This window comes from Lycorma delicatula, chromosome 2, assembly GCF_047948215.1.
Source record: "Lycorma delicatula isolate Av1 chromosome 2, ASM4794821v1, whole genome shotgun sequence".
NCBI classification, from domain to species: domain Eukaryota; kingdom Metazoa; phylum Arthropoda; class Insecta; order Hemiptera; family Fulgoridae; genus Lycorma; species Lycorma delicatula.
In genome coordinates this window covers 147,228,091-147,248,014 of record NC_134456.1, presented here as the reverse complement: position 1 = coordinate 147,248,014, position 19,924 = coordinate 147,228,091, and the positions used below count along the sequence as shown (strand labels likewise).

At 34.0% G+C, this 19,924-nt stretch overlaps 1 protein-coding gene across 1 annotated transcript in view; it reads left to right on the top strand.

Annotated features, from left to right (window-relative positions):
- LOC142319306 (uncharacterized) overlaps positions 1 to 19,924 on the top strand; it is a 63,120-nt gene that overhangs the window by 13,859 nt on the left and 29,337 nt on the right. The window contains exons 3-5 of the mRNA XM_075356426.1: positions 8,090 to 8,158; positions 10,517 to 10,700; positions 19,115 to 19,340. Coding sequence (XP_075212541.1) covers positions 8,090 to 8,158; positions 10,517 to 10,700; positions 19,115 to 19,340 — 479 coding nt within the window. The remainder of the gene's footprint in view (positions 1 to 8,089; positions 8,159 to 10,516; positions 10,701 to 19,114; positions 19,341 to 19,924) is intronic.

The window sequence follows — 19,924 nt, the reverse complement described above, 5'->3', positions numbered from 1 at the left end:
TTTCTAAGTAATTCAGAAATTAAAGTAAGAAATATTTGGGAAAAAACTGAGAAATGTTAACGAAAATTCTCCTTTGAAGGAATTATTCTATTATACTAAGAAAACAAATGTTTTTAACTCAAATCAACACCATTAATGTTGAGAAACAACTCTCACAGTATGACTAACCAAACTAATGTACAACTTCACTGCTGGAAATGGGGATAACAGAGAGGCTTGCTTTGTTGATGTTGATTATGCCTTGACACAGTCACACTTCACAGATGCACACTTACTGAATCATACAACATGATTTGACAACAGCACTGAGTGTGTTAATGGTCTGTCAGACTGAACGATTAAGAAGGTAGATGGGATAGCGTTAATAGTCTGAATCTTAGTCTTAATAATGTTACAAATTGACTTGGGAGGAGGAATAATTATATTCACAATATAAATTCAGAACTAAAGGGCTGTCAACTTGTGGTTTTCATTAACAATACACTGAAACTTATTTGATTTAGGCTAAAAAAGTATGCGTAAAACATATCTATGTGAGTAGAATTTGTTAAATTTATGAAAGTAACTGGGAAAGTACTCTTTTATCAGTTTTTTCTTGTAACTCTAAAAACAATTAGTATAGAAAAGTTAATAGAATAGAATTATGGACAGTGGTGTCTTGCATATATGCACTATGGAAATGCAGTATCCCCTATTTCTACTTGATATTATCGATAATATTTAATATAATTAGTACTTTTCTCTTTAATTCTATCTTTATACTTGTACAACATATAATCCTTAAGCTTATTGTCAGTAGCCATCCCAAAGTTTATGAAAAAGGTACAAAAATCTTTGTATGGAACTGTTCGCCTCACAGTTCTAGCGGCGTGGTGTTTGGCTGTTGTGCTCATGTGCACATAGGAAGCTGCATGTGAGGCTGTGAGGGAGAGAGAGCACTGTTGCTCCTGCAGTTCTGACCCTGGCATGCTGGTGGAAGATAATTTTTTTTTACTCTGCGTCTGTTGTGCTTAAAAACCGTGTATCATATTTTTGAATGTGTTAAAGTGTAGAATTAGAATATTATCCTGCTTCCAGCTATTCTATTTGATTATTTTTTTTTCAATTCTTTTATTTTAAAGAAAACTTTTAACCATGGACTTGAAAAGACCCAGAAAAAAAATTTCGAGTAGCACCCCCACTAATTTAAGCTACGAGCCGCCACTGATTATGGATAACAAAATTACCCACATAACATTTGCAGCATATTATATACAATTTATTCTTGGAAGGCTGTTTGATATTATTCTGAAACTTTTTTTGACAGTCTACAATGCTAATAAAGATTTACAAAAAATGTTTGACTTATTAAAGAAATAAAGATTAAATTTTCATGAGAAAATATTGCCCAAAATAATGATACAAAAATAATGCCCAAATAATCATAAAATATTTATGTAATCAACATTGAATGGTATTTTAACTTTTCACACTTTTATCTCAGATTAATTCAATCTCAAATTTATTTTCAACTTGTGCGTGACCAAATGGATTTTTCAGTGGACAGAATTATTTTTAATCTTTTAATCATGAAACTATTGCCTTATTATAATAAATAAATAAAATAACATTACATTATTTCTTGGTTTTAAAGTAGATCATATGTTTATTCCAGTTTAATAGATAGTGTTATCTTCTTGTTGATGTACATGTTTTTCTATATAGAAAAAGGTTCTGTAGACTCTGCTAAACCTTCCATGGTATTACTTGTTTCTCTTACTACTTTTGTAACATAATATGCTTTCCACAAGCGTTACATTATGATGTTACACGTATGCGTGCACATACACAGCCTATAATTATATAAATAATGATGTTTCACAGATTGTAGTAAAGAAACTAGCAATTTTATTTACAACATAATGTAATGTTTTATTTACATGAACATAAACATCTTAATCTCAAACCTACAATGTTTAAATCTTTCTTCTCCATGGCATGTTCTGCCAATGCATTGGCAGGACCATGCCATGGAGAAAAAATTGTTACATGTTTGGAGGCAAAGAGCAACATTGTTACAAGCAGTTCACAGAGCTTACTGGTATTCTATGAAACTCTTCTGTGATAGCTGCCTGTAACTTGGTCAAATTGTGTTTGCGATGTTGATACACTTTGTCTATTAAAAGACTCCAGAAGAAAAAATTCAGTGGTGTCAAGGAATGTTTTGTTCAACTGCTCTTGCACTGGTAAGGGATAGTGTGGCGGTGCTTCATCTTGCTGCCACCAGAGGTCCTTAATATTATCCCAACCCTGTAGGGGAAGACACCCAGCACGTTACTGGTTGCCACACCACCCCCTTTGTTCTGAGCCCTGAGGGGCTTGGAATGTAGCCCTGAGGCTGCCTGCTTTCATTCTGATGTCAATAGGTTATTTACCTTGGAAATGTAGCATTCCTTACACTCATTAGCCAAGATATCTATTGGTATGACTCTTGCTATAATACAGACTGCCTCCCATGAGACTGTTCTATAACCACCTATAAAGCCAGCAAGAGGAGTTGCTGGGCCTGCAGCTAAATGTCTGCATAACATCTAAAAGCCAAGTGGTTAGCCGAGACAGGTGCAGCATATAGCATAATAGCCTCATTGACACCTTTGTAAAGGATACGCATGGTATGGTAATTCAACTCCCAATCGGGATGAATGACTACAGATTCCATAAAAAGCACCAGTGGCCTTTTTTACTACATATTGTAGATGTTCCTTGAATTAAAAATTCTCATCAAGGATAACACCCAGGTACTTTTGAGCCGCAACATACCGAATGGGGAGATCAGCCATCTGAACCCGGATTTGTCAGGAAGCAGCCAATCGATCTTTAAGCAACATCATTATGGTTTTCTCTGGGCTGAAAATCATTTTATGTTGGAAACTCCACAGCTAGAGTGTCTCACAAGCATGAGCAGCTTGGAACTCTACTTCGTTACGCGAATCCCCTTCAATCAGTAGAAGTATATCATAGCATAAGCGATGACACGACAACTACATGGCAACCTCAAATGCAACATGGAATCGAATTCTATAATCCAAAGAAAGGGACCCAGAACACTGCCCTGAGGATATCCTATAGTTAGGGTCTTACGAACCTTTGAGCCACCATCACGTGGGAAAACAGTCCGATGGCTGAAATAACTTGAGAGCACTTCTAATTCATTTTGTGACCATTTACGCTTCTTCATCTAAAACAGGACAGAGGGCCACCATAAGTTATTAAATGCCTCGGATATGTCCAGAAAAATTCCCAATACATATTTGCATGAACTAGAGGAAGCCATATACATCACCTTTAGTATGGCATCTTCAGTACCCTTGCCCGGTTGGAAACCATACTGGTTTCCATTAGCAAATGATCAGTGACCAATCCAACATTAATACACAAATGTAGGACCTTCTCAAAAACCTTACCAATCACAGGAAAGAGCATTAGTGGACAGTAAGAACTACCAGTAGGATGTTTGTCGCCACCTTTGAACAATAATACCAAGTCTCCACACTTTCAACACCCCGGAAAGTGGCCAGCAAAGAGCAACCTATTATAAATTCTAATTAGAGAACCAAGAACTGCTGGAAGTGCTTGGATAAAGAACTCCACTATGATAGAATTATATGGGGCCTTGTGCCGTGCCACACTGCAGATCACCTGACGCACCTCCGCCTCAGTGATCTCAGAAGGTTGTAAGTCTGTCTCTAAAGATGCGACTTTCTGACACGTCTGACACGCTGGTGGTATGAAACCTCAGCTACCATAGTGTCATGCGAGAGCAAATCATTCAACAAAATATTAAGAACATGGTCCTTATCTATTACCCACTCTTGTGGGTCGACAAAGCTGACATGAGGACATCTTTCTTGTGCTTATGCCCAAGGGCTCTGTATACAATGCCCGAATGGTCTCTATTCGCTTGTTCCTGAACAAAGGAGCACCAGGAATTATGCTTGGTGGACCCAATGATATAAAAGTACCTATTCCTCCTTCCTCTGTAATCTGCAGTTAGGACCACACACTGATCGGGATAACCCTCTTGTTGAGCAATCCTTCTGAGTCAGTTCATAGACTGCTTTATTGTTGTAAGATTCCAAGATCACCAACCAGATATACATTCCCGGTCAGTGACTAGGAATGGCAGCTTCAGCCGCCACCACCACCACCGCAGAAGTAAAATTTTCGGCTATTATGCTACATGCTGCACCTGTCTGGGCTCACCACTTGGCTTTTTAATGTTATGCAGATATTTTTCTGCAGGCCCAGTGACTCCTCTTGCTGGCTGTTATAGGTGGTTATAGAACAGTCTTGCAGGAGGCAGTCTGTATTATAGCCGGAGTCAAACCAATAGATCATCACTCATTAGCCAATCTTGGCTAATGGGTGTAAGGAATGCTACATTTCCAAGGTAAATAACCTATTGATATCAGAACATCTAATGGCCGGCTGTCAAGGTCTTGAGAAAAAATCTCCAGTATGGACTCCAACAAAGATGAGAATTTCGGCCAGTCCACCTTTCTATTCAGGAAGCGCCCCTTAACAGGAAAGTGTCCCTTATGACCATCGCGCAGCGCATCTGTTATTTCAAAAAGTATCAATTAATGATCACTAGAACAGTCATTGACCACAGACCAGTCAAGGCTCCTGCTAGGGATGTCCCCACCACTGGTAATGTCAATATTTGTACCTGAAAAGACCCTTCGTCTGTTAACCATACTGACATAAGGCCAACTGGTCTGCAACTTTAAAGACCTCAAAATTATGCTGTGCAATGAAATTTTCAATTAAGTCACCATCATGATCAGTGATCCCACTGTGCCAGAAATGATACTTTGCATTAACATCGGCTCCAATAAGGATTGGACCATCACCCACAGTATGATGGATCCTGTCCCATCTCGCTAAATGTTCCCCAGTGGGGGTCCTTGTATTTGAAATATGAGCTAAAACTGTAAGGTTCTGTCTGGGAATGGCAAGTCTGACCACAACATGATGAGTGTCAGAAATCTGCCGTATAAAGACACTATCAAGTGACTTCCTGCATAGAATAGCAGACATACAGGTATGCCCTACACAAAACGTTTTCCAGCTATGAAAGCCTGGCAGATCACCCATAATTACATATGGGTGCTGCAGAAGTACCATATCGAGGTTCTGTCTCTCTGCAACCTCACCTAACTCAACCTGGTCTACATAAGCACCCTGGGCATTAAGTTGACCAAACCTAAGGAATTAAAGTACTGTTCAATGCCCTTATGTAACAGCCACACTCCTTACTAACAATTCATGATTCTTATGTAATCTTTTACAGTTAGCACAGGCTGGAGCTTCGGACCTATGCGAACAATCATCATGCTTGTGTCCCTGTTCACTGTGCAACAATAAAGGATAAACATCGCCTGTAAGAAGTTTCAGGTAGCTTTCTCCAGTAATGGTATCATCAAAAAAGAATTGGCCAATCAACCCAACATAAGACACACTGCCTCATATCATAACACAAGGACCTTAGTCATGAATACTGATGGTTAATTAGGGTTTTCTTTCCACCAGTCTAATCATCACATAATTGTGATGATTAATACTTTCCAAAAAATGAAATTTGACCTCATCTGTTTGAAAGTTGTGTTCCTCCAAACACCTCGATTTTTCTGCTGCATTCCCAGCCAGATGTTTGCAGACTGCTTGCACCTATCTGGATCTTTGTCATTAAGAGCGTCTATCAAGCAAGGATGGTATGACCGCAATTTTAGGTCCTTCATTATTTTCTGCAGTGTTGTGCATGAAATGTTTAGCTCTCTGGACACAGTTTTGTGATTTTAGCTTCTCAGGGACAATTCAAGGATATTTAACAACCGGGTTGTGTTATCATTATTACACGCACTGTTGGGCCTACAAAATGCCCTTTGCTTGCAAAACACTACCACTGGTGTCAGATTTCTGATTTATTCTTGCAATTGTTAACGCAGAGGGGCCATTACCTCAAAACTCAACTGGCATCCTCCATTTTACCGCCAAGTAATTGTTTGTTGCAAAATATAAACACACAATGTACATGCTTCTCCAGAGACATCCTGACATCGATAGGCGAAGACACCTTCCACCACCCCCTCCGTTCCAAGCCTTTATGGGCTTTACCAGAGGTCATCTTCGTAACCTCGGCTTCTGACATACGCCTCGAGTGACATTCCCATCAATGTACTATTAGTTAATGAACTCAAAACAAAACATCTCACCGAGTCTTAAGCAAGAGTGAAAATACCTAACTAGCAAAGGAATTGAACTACCTACCTGTAAAAGGTAAAGTGAGTTCAACACACAACACGAAACATAAAAATATTACATGGAACAATAACACCACAGTAATATTGAAACAAAACAAAAAAAGGACATGAACAACAACAAAAACATAATTTATAAAATAAAACATCAACTAAAAGAGAAATCCAAGCAGAGCTCTAGATTCCCTCAGCAATCTTTTTCTTAGCTAAGTACACTGCAAAATTCTCCACTATTGCCCATTCGGCCTGGCTCCTCCAGTTTACATGGAGAACCAACGCCGACCCGATAAGATCAAGCTGACAGATGGTCTCCGAACACATTAACTTGTACTTCGAGCACTCATAAAGAACATGATAGGTGTTGTCCAATTGTCTACATCTGAGGGCACATCCCAGAATCTACCAGGCCGAATTTCTGGAATCTGTCCCTAAAAAGCATCATGGTGGGAAAGAAATTGCATCATATATTTATTAGGGTGCACCCAAGAGGCGTCCCACAAACCAACAATATTTGGTGAGAGATCATAGTATAACGCCCACTATCTGTCTCATCCTATCTGGCCTGCCACAACGCATTGCTATGTTGTTCAATTTCTCAAACTTTATCTGAAGTCAACTCGCTGGACTTCTTAGAAACACACCACTGCTGCTTCTTAGACGCAATCAAGTTTCTTGGTTTCACGTCTGTAATCACCAAGACTGCCTCCTGTGAAATAGTACGGTTACCACCCGCTACTTTAACAATGTTAGGTAGGCATTGAGCCCTTAATAATATGTTTCGATAACTTTATGCTATATGCGATGCGAGGCATCGCATATATCATAATAGCCTCGCACACGCCTTTATACAGGATGCTTATAGTCTTAAAGTTAAGACCCCAATCATAATTGACCACGTGTCGAATACCGAAGAAGACATTGCAGGCCCTCTCCACGATGTATTGAAGGTGCTTCTTAAATTGCAGTTTCTCATCAAGAAACACTCTGAGGTACTTTTGAATTTGAACATACTTTATATGCTGGCCTGCCATCGAAACACAGATACGCTGCCAAACGGCCTTTGAGGAGCATCATCATGGTTTTTCTCGGGCTAAACGTCATCTTGTGTTGATGACCCCACAACTCAACCATCCTGCAAGCCCAAGTGGCTCGGAGTTCAACCTCCCTCCACAAGCTTCCTTCGACCAGCAGGAGCCCATCGTCAGCATAAGCCACAATGCAACACCTGCTGGGAAACCTCATCCGTAGAGAGAATCAAACCCCACCACCTACAATAATGAACCCAACATGCTGCCCTGGGGACATTCCTTAGACAGTGCTTGCCAACCTTATGGCCACTCTCAGTTGTCTCCATAGACAACTGAGCTGCCATTCTGTATGGCATACACTTAACGGTTCCAGAGTCCAGTGACCATTATTCCACACTCACAGGCTACATAATGTTGCCGTCTCAAAATCTTTTTGTCCACATTTGAAATGTTGCAGTCTGTGAAACATTTATAGGCCACATTTAATATAACATTTAATATAGGCCACCCCATACACAAAAATCTAAAAATTTTAATTTTTTGTCTGATGAGAATATTAAGAGGATTTAACTTCATGTACTAACTAATTGGAATGTAAAACAAATCCTGTATTTATGTAATTTTTACAAATACTGGCTAAGGATTATTGTTTTATTATCAAGAATTGTTTAGAGTTCAGTTTGTCACTTGGCTTTTGTTAAACATTAATTGCATTATTAAAACATGCTATATTAACTCAACCAAATTTTTTCTTTCCCTTAGGATCCAACTGAAATTAAACATCAATTGGCTGATATTCAGAAACATATTATCAGTTTAGGGGAAGCTCAGGTATGTTTAATTTAAATTTGATGTAATTATTATTTTAACATATTAAATTGCATTGTAAATTAATATTTTTATTTTGATCTAATTTAAATCTTGCCGATTACTATTATTTTTCATGTGGCTAGATTTCATATATATCTGTATGTGAATTTTGATATTCTCATTATCTTGGTAAGTGTTCTTATAATTAATTTTGAAGGCAGTTTATAATTATAAAGTAGGTGAGAGTGCAGACTGGATTTTTTTGTGTTTACTAAGCATCAAACATTTTGGAAAATACAGGGAGTAATTTAGTGATAGTCAGCATGTGTACAGGATATTTTTCAATTTAGTCTATTCAGTCTGTTTGTTACATTTCATAATGCTGTATAATAATATATAATTTTGCAATAAAAAATATGATTAATAAATAAGTGATGGCAGTTACTCTGCTATGGGAAGTCAGTAATATAAGCTTGCTTTTTACATTAATTGGAAGAATTCGGGACTAATGCATACTCATGGATATAACAACATGCTCATTGACTCATTCCTGTATAAAGTAGAAAAAAAACAGAAGAAAACACTAAAACAAAATAGAAATCACATTTTGTGTAAAAAAAGACACAATCATTAAAAAAAAATAATTCTTAAATTAAAAAACTGGATGCAGTATCGCTTTGAAGATAAAAAATAAAGAAAAAATGGTTTTGTGTGTCCATTGCACACAAAATGCATTCATTAAATAAACACAATGTGTAAATGAAACTATTCTTATTTCATGTCTTTCATTGAGTTAATGTCTTACAGATTCTAAAGTGCAATGATCAAACAAAAGTAATTTCATAATGACATGTAATCATATTTACTTCTATTTTACAGAAACAAGTATGGCAATACTAATAATTTAGGAATTCTTTAAGTTAAATAAGAGACTATTATTAAATATACACAATTAAACATCCTTATATTAAATAAACAGGAAAACTTCACTTTTCAACTACATCCTTAATATTTAACTTTTCTAACCCCTGACAAAATTACCACTCCCAACTTCAGCTGGAACTGCAATGCAAAATAGTAGGTAGTATTGCTAAAGAAGATTGCTAGAATAGTTAGTGATTTTTGGTGATGTGAATAAAACCTAGCAACTACTTAAGGGGATAATATTGTTTATTTGAAAAAAATAAAAACTTTGGTAAGTAAAAAGTCATTACTTTTCTCACAAAAAAAAAACAAAATCATACTCAAACAAATAAATACCAAAAAAAAAAAAAAAAAAAAAAAAAAAAAAAAAAGATACCCCGTCTGCTTATTGCGAATTGGTTTGTGTATTGCAGACCACTGTTAGTTGCTTTATGTTATCTGTGCAGGTGAGTTGTTGACATGAATTTCATTCGTCTGGTTGAAAGTATTAAAACTGAAGAAGATGTAATCAAATTTTTTCACGAACATGGTATTTTTCATAACCCACAAAAATGAATTACTGCTGTGGTATTATAATTGTATAATCATCAGCAATAGAGAGGTGGATATAAACATTCAGAATTCTTATTTATCAGTGTCAAAAATGCCATTTTGTAAAGTATTTTTTTTTTTTACATATTGCTGGTCTCAAATTGCCGACTATAAAATTTTGTGAAAAGGAACTTGAAATTAATGCATCTAGAATGGTAGATTTGGAAGAATTACAAATGTGAAGTGACAACTGATTACTTGCTGAAAAGTCCAGTTTAAATTGGTGGCCCTAGCACTACAGTAGAGATTGATTAGCGTATTTTTCTGTACAGTATATCATGTTGGCTGTCAGCTTTCTGAACAGTGGATTTTTGGCAGCTGTTGATAATAGTTTGGTGAACAATTGTCACCTATTGTTTGGCAATTTATTCTACTTGGCACAACGATAATATCAGATGAGTGGAAGGCCTACAATTGATTGCAAAACATGGTTACACCCTGAAATGGGAGCACACACACACACACACACACAGACAATAAAAAACATTTGGAGGCTGGCAAAACACCATATCAAAGTGCAGTGTGGCACAAATTGGACGATGATTGACATGTGGCATCGCTGACGTGAGGGGAGTGATTTATTTGAAGGAATACTTTAAGATTTTGTGTCCTATTGGCTTCCAGAGTAAAGGTTAGTTCTTGGTCTTTTTATTTGTTGTTAAAATTGTAAAAAGTTAATACAGACAGGTCAGATAACTGAAAAGATCTCAATTTTTATGAAATAATCTTGGTTGAAACCAAGATTAAGCAGGTTTTTTGCTAAATATGAAAAAAATTCTATGTGTACGCATGCGCATGTGTGCACATCACATATTCTTGTGATTAGGTGAACTAAAATATGTTTTTTTTTAATTTTGTTTTCAGAAAGTTCTTGTTGCAAGAGTTAAAAAAGAAATAGCAGCAAAATCATGGAATAATAATAATAATAACAATAATAATAGTAATAATAATATTAATAACAATGGTATTGAAGATGATACTTTCTCATCTTCACAGCTGAGTTTTAATGCTCATCCAGCTTTGTCATTACAATCTTCCACTGCAAAAGGTAGTACATTTTTATAGTTAGCAGAAATAAAAATATATGTAATTTTATGGTTATTGTTAAATGTATAATTTCTGTATACACTTGGCCATGTATGTATATACCTATTTTTTAGAAAACTTCACTTCACCTTGATTGGTGGTTTTCTGAAGTAGAGAAAAAAGTAATTATTTTTATAGGAAAGTATATAATTAAAAGTTTTTGAGTAAGAATTGTGATTTTAGTTTTTAGTGATCTGTCAGCACTAACCAAAATCATGTGTTCTGATATTAGCTGCTGTCAAGCATAATTTGTAAATTTATAATTCTTGTTTCATCTAGTAAGATATTTTGTTAATGTACTGCTGTGTACATCAGCTATGAAACTATATGTACAGTCAAACCTCTATATAATGAAATCAAGAATCCCAGTAAAAATTTGTAAAATAGAGGTTTTCTTTACATAGATGTAACAAGAATTTCCAGTCTAATTTTTTTTATGAATGTTTTAACTCGTTTTATGATGAATTAAAATTAAGTGTAGTTTTTTCTTAATTGCGTTACAGAAAAAAAAGTAAATGTATTTTTTATGTCATATGTTGCGTATTAATCTAATACATTATACATATTGTATAAAAAGTATGTATTTCAGGTAAGGACTTCCTTTGTACTTAGAATGGAGGTAGGCTATACTTGAAGTCTTATTACACTCAGTTGTAGGTTTACACATTGTATTTTTATTTCTAGCATATCATTTTTTCAGAACGATAAAAAATAAATACTACAACTTTTTTCAGATTGATTAAAAAAATACTAATCTTAATGCATTCTTTAGTTTTTGTTTGATATCATTAGGTAATGTTTACAGTTTCTAATTTTTAATAGAGTATTATTTTATTACTTGAAAAAGTGAGTAATTTTTTGTTGTTTTCTGTGTTTACATTAAACTACATTAAAAAAAATTTCACATTATTTAAAAACTTTAAAATACTATCTGTTACTTCATCCTTGAGCTATAGTCCAAGCCTAAATGAGGTTCTAAATGACTGTAAAACCTCATCATAGGTAGGTTTTTCTCCTCCTGTTGATCTCCGCAATTTTTGTCATCATCATTTTCTTCTACCGGTTCAGAGAACTTACTAACATTATAAAGTATGTCGTCATCCAGAAAATTAGTAATGATAACCTGTTCATCAGCAATGATGAAATATTCCAGTGTAACTTCATTACTGGCATTTCCAGTTGTTTGGAGGAAATTCCAGAGACTTTTTAACTGTACTAGTATCATCATATCATTTTCTTCATTCCATTCTGTCATGGTGGTACTGGAACCAGCTTTACAAAAACAATGCAATATTGTTTCATCGCTAACATCATTGGTCCACACTCTTGATAATTCAAAAATGTTTTCTTGGAGGTCAACAATATTAAAAGGGACAGTCTCGTTCTCTACACATTGGTTAGAATTTTTTTCAGAATTCTTTTTTTGGTAGTGTAATTTAAGATTTTTAATTATCCCTTTATCCATTGGTTGTAAAATTGATGTTAAGTTTGGTAGGAAAAATATGACTTTTACGTTATTTAATACATAATTAGTGTCTTGAGGATGTGCCGTACAATTATTAATAAAAAGTACAATTTTTCTTTTTTGTCTAGTAATCTGTTTATCGAATTTTTTTTATCCAAACTGTAAAAATGTCAGTCAACCTTGCCTATTTGTTAAATGTGTAGTTTACCTCTAGAGATTTAACTCCTCAGAAACAATGCACAGTTTTACCTTTGTCAGTTACCAACATTTTAAGTTTCTCAGTCCCTAGCATGTTTTTAGCCACTAACACCGTAATTCTTAGTTTTTTTACTTTGTTTAACACCAAAGCATGGATAATTTTTAAAATTTAACGTTTTGTTGGGAAAACATTTAAAAAATAGACCTGTCTTGTCTGCATTGAAAATAGCTTTTTCCACATATTCTAAAATCGGCTTCAACACAGTCTGCTTCCAAGTTTCACAGTCACTTGCGCTTTCTCCAGAAATTACTTTATGAATAACACCATGTCTTTTTTTAAACTTCTCTAACCACCCATTGCCGGCTTGGAATTCTTTGTGTCCTAGTGTGACTCCAAATTCCACGGCTTTTTCTTTAATTAATGTTCTGGATAACGGAAGCTTTTTTCACGCGTCATTGTCATTCATTTTAAAATGGCTTTGTTGATATAATCATCCATGCTGCCTTTTAATTTTTTCTCACTAGTTTTTTTTTTATGCTGGTCTAGTTCTTGTAGTATCACGTCCTGATTTTTTAAAATTGTTGACAATGAACTTTGTGAGATTCCAAATTTTTGTGCGATATCTTTTTTTTTAAACACTTTTGACAACTTCGTGTATAACGCTTATTTTTCCAAAACCCTAAGGCACTAACGTTTTGACATTGAATATGGCACACTAAAGAAACAGTACAGTACAGTATTGTATAATGTAACGCAATCCAAAGACAGAGACCAACTGAATTAACCTCAGGTAAAATTATTGCTGAACTGTATGTATGCACTGAACAATAGAGGGAATATGTGTTAAATGTTTTCTGAGAATTCTATTTGTTATGTCTACGTACTGTAGACCCGTCTCATTTAGATAAATGAATGAAAGTTTGCACAGTAATTTTAGTGCTCTGCATTAGTTAGTGGATTTATGGAAATTCCACTACTTTATTGTATAGGCAGACAATAACTGCAAAACATTTTAAACCTTTTGTTAGAATTTTATTGTTAATGGGGTATAAGAGAATCAGGAGTTTTTGCTTTATCAGTTCAATAAAAAGTAACCTGTCATTCTTGACTGTTGTCAAGAATACCTTGTGTTTGTATAAAAGTACAATTTAGGTATGGAAATAAAAAAAAATAACTATCTTAAACTCACAGAGATGTCCAAAATACTAAATTTAATATCATTATTTTTAATAAAACATTTCATAAAAATTATTGTATGTTACTACATATGGTAATATGCAGCATGTCACCATTTCATTATATAGAGGTATGAATACATTAAATAGGGATAAATTTATTTGTAGTTTTATTAAAATGTTACGGTTCAGTAAAAAAATGTGTAATATTGAGGTTTGTTATTTAGAGGTTCGACTGTAATTACTAAGGATGTGCATAAGCAAAAGTAATTTTAAAATAATTATTAAAAAATTTATACTGGGATCTATATAATAACAATTTTAAGTTAAAAATTAATACATTTGTGTTGAATAATACTGGCTATATACCACTTTTTGGAGGTCATCTGGTTTCCATTATAGATTTTTTTAAATTTTTTACTGATAGGCTGATGATTAATGCAAAGAAAATTGTAAAGAGAGATCCATATTAAAAAAATTATAATGTCTAATCTGCATTAGCAAAAGTTTGTCAGGAATAGTTGGAAGCTACTTACTGTTCCATAGTTGAAGACATTTTTAGGTGTCAAACTAAATACTTCAGGACTAACTCTTAAAACTGATTTGAAAATTAATTTTTTTAAGCCTTAGCTTTGTAAACACTCCTTCAAAAATTGTGTATGATTATTGTAGTATCTCTTTGCTTTACAAATGTATGAAGATCTATAAAATATAAAAATTGAGTGACATAATATTGTAGGACATGTAATAAAAGCAGTAATTATTAAATGAAAGAATGCTTTAGGATATCAATAAAAATTGGTAATTAGAGAAACATTAAAAAGTAGAATTAGGAACAGTTGACTACTATTAAGGTATTAACAACCCTTTTCTTAAAATAAAACACCTGTCGAGTTGTCTTTAGATACATATCTTGCTTAGAAAGGGATAACATCCATCAGGTTAGTTTGTCTACAAGATTTTGCCACAAACATCATATTTCTTAAGAATTCTTCATTTCATATTTTATCAGCCACCTAATTTTCATTGCCCTCCTGTAACATCAATTTTAAAGACCTATGTTTTTCTATGGTCCATGTTTCACTACTGTGGAGCTTTACGTAGTGTGTGTTTCGTTACTTGACACAGATATTTTAAGAAGGTCTTCTTTCCTATTCTTAGACCTGTATTAGAATAACTAGCGGAAGTCTTTCTAACATAAAAGCATTCTCTACTAGTGCAGTCTCCTTTTGATGTCTGTAGAATTTCAATTATCCTTTGTAATCTTACTCCCTAAATTGAAAAATTCTGTATGTCTAGTTTATTATGCTCATCTCTCTTAATATTTAATTCTTCATTGACCTTTCTACCACATTTCATTACATCTGTGTTGAATTTATTTACTTTCAAACTAAATTTCTTTCCTAATAGTAAATCTGTGCCATTCAGAATTTCTTCTAACTTATTTTTCGTTTCTGGCTAAAGGATAATGCCATCAGTAAACTCAGTAACCCAGTAACATTTTAATACTTTTTTCCTAATAGTTATTCTACTCTAAAATATCATTTTTCAGGAGTTGCTTTTTCTGTATTCTAATTTAAAAGCATTAAGAAGAGGCTACATCCTCATATTGATCCTTTCTTAATAGCATGCCTTTATTAAACTTTCTATATTTCATCCAATTTCCCTTAAATTACAAAGATTTTATTCTTTTCTAGAAGATGCTCTTTCAGACCTTCACATCTTTAATCTTTTTAAGCCTAAGATTAGTTTGAGATCCAGAATGACTCCCTTGTACACTGCTGTTGCTGAAATTAAATAGATCTTCACCTATAGTATATATAAAATCTAAAGGTGAGTCCTCCCTACAAGCTACCTCTGCTTGCCTCCTCTACCCCACTCCTATAACCTGGCATGTGAAACATGTGCTACTGGTTACCACAAAAGTAAGTCCTCACCCATGATACAAACTTGTGTATAGTATTATTTTTATTTTTATTCTACCATATTGTTTTATTCTTACTATTATTTATTTATTTATTTAAATTTGTCAGTTAATTTTATTTCATATGTTTTTTATTTTTATTTTATTCTACTGTATTATTTATTTGAATTACTATATAAATTATTTCATGAAATAATTTTATGTTTTACGATTATAAAATATAGTACAAATTAACGCTTTAATTAATTAAATGAATTTTACATTTATTACAGTATAAACTTACTATCTCTGCAGTATTCATCATTTTTTGTATAATAAATCGAATAATGATTATAATTATATTACTTTTATTCATGTTTATGTAACACTTTATTTTTTATGTATTTTTTGTACAATCTTAATATTTTTATTTTGTAGTTTGTATGCCAACAAAGCTCAAAAGAATATTTAGTTTTTTCAAATAGGAAATTAAAAAAAAAAAAATTGAACTCAAGCTATGTAAATGAGAAAAAGAATTCGGACATTCACCTCTGATAATAGAAATAAACATTTTGGCAAAAGAATATTTAGATTTAAAAACAGAAATTTCTTCACATCACAAGAACTATCACTATCTCTTTCACCTGCATTCATTATAAAAAATTGTTTGTCACTTTCAGTAATGACATATTTTTCAAAGTCCTGCTACTGGAATCTTTTGGCATGATTAACACACTTTTTCCAGTTCTTTGTGGTAACATTTTTCAAAAAAATTTCTACCAAGTCTTTTATGTCTTTTTAATGTTTTCTTGTTTGATCTCACCTCATCGTTTACGTGGGTCCAAGTGAGTTGTAATGGGTTGTGATGAAAATGATATAGTAGTAACCACACTATTTCATGGCCCATTTGCTCAACAATCTCATATTGGTTGTATTTATTTTTGTAATCTTTGACTAATGCACGAATTTCAATAATAGTTTGGATCATGAATAATCTTTTTCTTTGTCTACCAAGCTAAAATGTCTGCTTTTTGATTTACTAGACTGAAATTGTTTTGCAAGAATCAAAAGGTAGCTTGCATTGTCAGTCACTAGCACACAACCTTCTTCTTAACTTTTCCACAGATCAGTAAACTATTCCTTGAAAATAATGTCATTTATTTCGTTGTGATAATTTCTGGAATTTTTTGCTTGGAATATTTAACTTTGCCCCATCAATAAATCCGTGGCACTTTTGAAGTGGTAAATTATTAGTTGCAACCCTTTACCCATTGGCACTTGGAAACCACTCTTACATTCATAATCTTGCTAGATGAATTTTTATGCATGGTTTTGGTTGATCCACATCTCGTTGAGGTAATCAGTTTTAAGACGGGTCTTTTTCTCAGGGAATGCATTTTCATATGATAATACAATATCTGCACATTCCATTAAGAACTGCCCACCATTATTACATTTTTTGTATTTATATCCCAATTTTTTCATAATTTTCCATTTAGCTTTTATGCTTACAATAAATCCAGTTTTCTCTTGTAAAATTGCATGTCTCTCTCAAATCAATTTCTCACCATGTTTGAAAAACACCGTTACTGTACAGTGAATATATTTCTGTTTGAAACTGTCTACATTGGTTACCCAGTTTTTATTAGGCATCTTAGTAGGAGATTTAAATGAAACTGATGGTTGTTGTATATTGACTTCCTAAATTACATTGATTACAGATGCAGCAGATAAACTCTTGCAGGCTTCGGCATGTATTCTTTGCACACTGTGAAGGCTGCATGAGCAAGCAGTTACCATTGCTCCCTGGGTAGATGTAAATGTTTTGCAAATAGTTGCTTCAACTTTATTTTGCAAAAATATAGTTTGCAGAAATAAGTTTTAAAATAAATTTACCATATGACCACTTAAGTCCTATTGCAGTAAGAGTGAAGTAAGGTTTATTATGTAAGTTCAGTAGAATTGTTATCATCATGTAAAATGGGATGTGATAATGTGTATTGTTCCCTGATGCAAGACACTGATCACTTTTGAAAATGGCATTGCCATTTCACGGACTGGCTATACGAGGTGCTACCCAAAAGTTTGGGGAATTTTACCATAAAAATAAAATAGCTTACCATAACTTATAATTTCCACCGTTTCCTTCAAAGTAATCCCCTTGGGCATTGATACAGTGATCCCAGAATTTTTCCCATGATTCCTTGCATCCCTGGAAGTCTGCAGGTGTAAGTGTTTGAAACGTTCTGCGTTTCTTCCTGATTCTCCTCAATTGTGTTAAAACGACGGCCTTTCAATTGAAATTTTATTTTCGAAAAGAGAAAAAAGTCGCACGGGGCAAGGTCAGGCGAATAGGGTGGATGGGGAATCACTACTGTCTTTTTGGAAGCCAAGAAATTCCAAACGGCTAGCGATGTGTGTGCAGGCGCATTGTCATGGTGCAGAACCCAGCTGTTCTTACCCCACAGATCTGGATGTTTGCACCTAATGCTTTCACGTAACTGCTTCAAAACTTCACAATAGAACATCCCATCGACAGTTTGACCAAGAGGAACAAATTCCTTATGGATAATGCGTTTAATGTCAGAAAAAACAATCATCATGGACGTCACGTTGCTGCGAACTTGGCATGCTTTTTTTGGCCGTGGTGAACTTGGCGACTTCCAATGCGACGACTGCTGCTTAGTTTCAGGGTCACACCCGTACATCCATGTCTCATCACCAGTTATGATGTTGGTGATGAAGTTAGGGTCATCTCTTGCTGAATTTTTCAATTCACTACTGACAGATATGCGATTTTGTTTCTGGTCGCTGTTCAACAGCCTTGGTACGAATTTTGCAGCAATACATCTCATGTTCAAATTATTCGACAAGATGCGTTGCACAGACCCATATGACATTTGTACGATTTCACAAACATCATGGATTGTTTGTCTACGATCTGCAACAATAGCCTCTCACACTTTCGCGATGTTTTCCGGTGTTGTGGTTGTTGATGGTCTTCCTGAACGCTCATCGTCATCAACTGTCGTTCGTCCATCTTTGAATCGTTCGTACCACAAAAACGTTTTACTCATAGCATTGTCACCAAATGCTTCCACACGCATGCGATGGGTTTCTGCACCAGTTTTTTAAGCATGAAACAAAATTTGATGCAGGTTCTTTGCTCTTTAAAATCTGCCATTTAGAACTTCGCCAAAGCAGTAAAACACAACGTTACACAACCGCATGAAAGTCAACAATGCAGCCTCTCACCTTCACAGCTGTTGGAACAGTAATTCACAAAGAGTACTGTTAGCCACATCCAGTGGCAGCAGGTCATACCAGCAATAGTTCACGCGCAAATTCAAATTCCCCGAACTTTTGGGTAGCACTTCGTATAATGAATATAATTACTCTCAGAAAAAGCAATTGTGATCTACACCTTAGATGCTTTGCATATGCTATAACCATAAAATTGATTTATGATTACAATCTAGTATTAAAATTTGAAATGTGATTATAAATTTCAGTGAAGTTTTTATTTTAAACTGTTGAAAATGAATTTTTCATCAAGACTTGTTTCGTGTACTAATATATTAGTTCTGATATGGTTTCTTATGTATTTTTTTAATGTATATTTTTTTTTTTATAGGAAAAATTAAAACAGGAGTTAGTTTAATATCGGAACATGAACAAAGAGGAAAACGAAAACGAGAAGATAATGATTATGATGAAGAAGATGATAATGATGAAGACGATGATGATGATGAAGATGAAGAGATTGCGTCTTTATCACCCTCCTCTAAAAGAATTAAACCTATGTTGTCTGTGCGACGACCTTCAACACCAACATCTGCTCATGATTATCAACCTAACGAGTAATATCACCATTATTATATTAGTTTATTGTTTATTCTTTTTTCTTCTTCCTCCAGACATGTATGCAGGAAATGCACACTTTAAGCTTTATACTTTTTCTTCTCAGAGAAGAAAAAGAAAATTTTTTTTCTCAGTAAAAGTAAAAAGCAAAATTGAAAATACAACATATTCAAATATAATTTTATTTTACTTAGCTATACTGTATAGATATATAATGGAAAATGTGCTAATCAGATCAAATATTGCATGTCCAGAGTTTTGCAGATCTTTTTGTTTGATAATCTCTTACAAAAAAGCACAATTTTAGGATTGAAAAATTCAATTAGGCTGTGTGCACTTGTTTACTAACAATTAATTTGTTGTTGTGTTGTTAATTATCAGTTATTGTTGTTTATTATGATCAATATTTAGCACTGTTTAAAGTTCGTTATTTTATGCATTATGAATGTAAAATGCTAGAAAATTGTTCATGCAGCATGTTTTACCTCGTTTTATTGTTGATTTTTCTTGTTGAATTGTTGAATTCTTGTAATAACGAAGGCATTAACAGAAAAGTGGGTTTCACCATTGTTTTTCTTGTAAA